General features: G+C 54.0%; 1 protein-coding gene across 1 annotated transcript in view; it reads left to right on the forward strand.

The window, feature by feature from the left end:
* The window catches only part of LOC104916209 (kallikrein-14-like), a 6,081-nt gene extending 4,439 nt beyond the window's left edge, over nucleotides 1-1,642 (forward strand). Inside the window, exons 3-4 of the mRNA XM_010727217.2 lie at nucleotides 51-298; nucleotides 1,488-1,642. Coding sequence (XP_010725519.2) covers nucleotides 51-298; nucleotides 1,488-1,627 — 388 coding nt within the window. The 3' untranslated portion in view covers nucleotides 1,628-1,642. The remainder of the gene's footprint in view (nucleotides 1-50; nucleotides 299-1,487) is intronic.
* The last annotated feature ends 341 nt before the right edge of the window (nucleotides 1,643-1,983 follow it).

Consider the following 1,983-nt stretch of genomic DNA (forward strand, 5'->3'; position numbering starts at 1 on the left):
CCCAAATCCCTTCCCCTCTCCATTTCTCACCCTTCTCCCCCATCCCTCAGAGACCTTCGGGTTCTGATCGGGACGGACACCCTCCGTGATGGGACAGGGGAGGTGAGGACCATCTCCCGCTCCATCGTCCACCCCTCCTACAACCCCCGAAAGAACGACAACGACTTCATGCTGCTGAGGCTCAACAAACCCGTGCGTTTCAGCAACAACATCAAAAAAATCCGCCTGGCCACCAGGTGCCCCACGGATGGGATGCGCTGCAGCGTGTCGGGGTGGGGAACCACCAGATCCCCGGGAGGTACGGAGAACATTATGGGGATGGGGGGCGGGAGAGGGGGGTGAATTTGGGGCGGAAAGGCGAGGATGGGGGCGTGTTGGGTGGTGGGACATCCAGCAGTGGGCATTTCTTGGGTGGACAGGATGGATCCATCTGTGGGCATTTCTTGGGTGGAGGACAGGATGGAAGGGCATTTCTTGGGTGGACAAGATGGAAGGAAATCCATCCGTGGGCATTTCTTGGGTGGACACGATGGGGTTATGATTTGGGATGGAGATAAAGGATCCAAATTTTGGAGGGACTCGTGGACAACTCATGGTCAGTTCTTGGGTTTATGGTTTGGGGTGGAGATAACAGTGGAGGAACCCAAACCATACATGGATCCATCCCTGTTTTGTGGTCATTCCTTGGGTTCCTGGCCTGGGTTGGGAGGTTGGGAGGAACCCAAACTCCACGGATGGAAAGGAGACCCATCTGTGGGCATTTCTTGGGTGGACACGATGGAAATGAGATCCATCCGTGGGTGTTTCACCTTCATCTGGTCCTGCAGAAGGTTTGGTGGATGGTCCTTGGTCAGAAGAAGGATTTCTGGTGCCTCCACCTGGAGAAGGTCCTCATGGGGGATGAATTCTCCATGGTTTCCCTTGAGGTGGAGTTTGAGTTCCTCCCAACCCAGGCCAGGAACCCAAGGAATGACCACAGAACGGGGATGGATGATTTGGGGTTAGGTTCCTCCCCTGTTATCTCCACTCCAAACCATGACACCAAGAGCTGACCGTGGAATGTTCGTGTGTCCATCCAAGATTTAGGTTCCTCCACCATTATCTCCACCCCAAACCATAAAGCCAAGAACTGATCATGCCCTGTTTATGGGTCCATTCGAGATTTGGGTTCCTCACCTCCACCCAGAACCACAAACCCAAGAACTGACCAAGGAACCTGGTTGGATCCATCCAAAACTTGGGCTCCACTACCATCATCTCTGCCCCAGACCACAAACCCAAAAGATGGCAATGACACATGGATGGATCCATCCAAAATTTGAGTTCCTGCACCCCACACCACCAACGCAAGGAATGCCCACAGCACACGGACAGGAACCTCCTTCGGAGGCACCTCCCGTGTTTTTGGTGGGCTTTGTTGGCAGGTGGACCCCAGAGCTCCATTTTAGGGGCCGCCCTCTCTCACCCTTCCCCCCTTCCCTCTGCAGCTCAGCTCCCCAGGGACCTGCAGTGCGCGGGCGTCCAGGCCTTTGGCAGGGAGAAGTGCATGAGGGCATACGGGAGATCCATCACCCCCAACATGTTCTGCGCCGGCGTCCCCAGGGCGGTGTCGATTCGTGCCAGGTGAGAAAAGTCCCTTCCGTCCACCAAGGTTTGGGTTCCTTATCTCCACCCCAAACCCAAGGAATGACCTCAAACTTCAGTTGGATCCACCAAAATTTGGGTTCCTCCCCCATTTTCTCAACCCAACCCACAAACCAAAAGATGACGGATCTACCAAGATTTGGGTTGAACGGCTCCACCAAAATTTGGGTTGAACGGATCCTCCAAAATTAGAGTTAAACAGATCCACCAAAATTTGGGTTGAACAGATTCACCAAAATTTGGGTTATCCGCCAAAATTTGGGCTATCCACCAAAATTTGGACTATCCACCAAAATTTGCGTTGGACGGCTCCCTCAAAACTTGCCCCCTCCCCCCCTC

Source organism: Meleagris gallopavo, unplaced genomic scaffold (assembly GCF_000146605.3).
Source record: "Meleagris gallopavo isolate NT-WF06-2002-E0010 breed Aviagen turkey brand Nicholas breeding stock unplaced genomic scaffold, Turkey_5.1 ChrUn_random_7180001874710, whole genome shotgun sequence".
Lineage (NCBI taxonomy): Eukaryota > Metazoa > Chordata > Aves > Galliformes > Phasianidae > Meleagris > Meleagris gallopavo.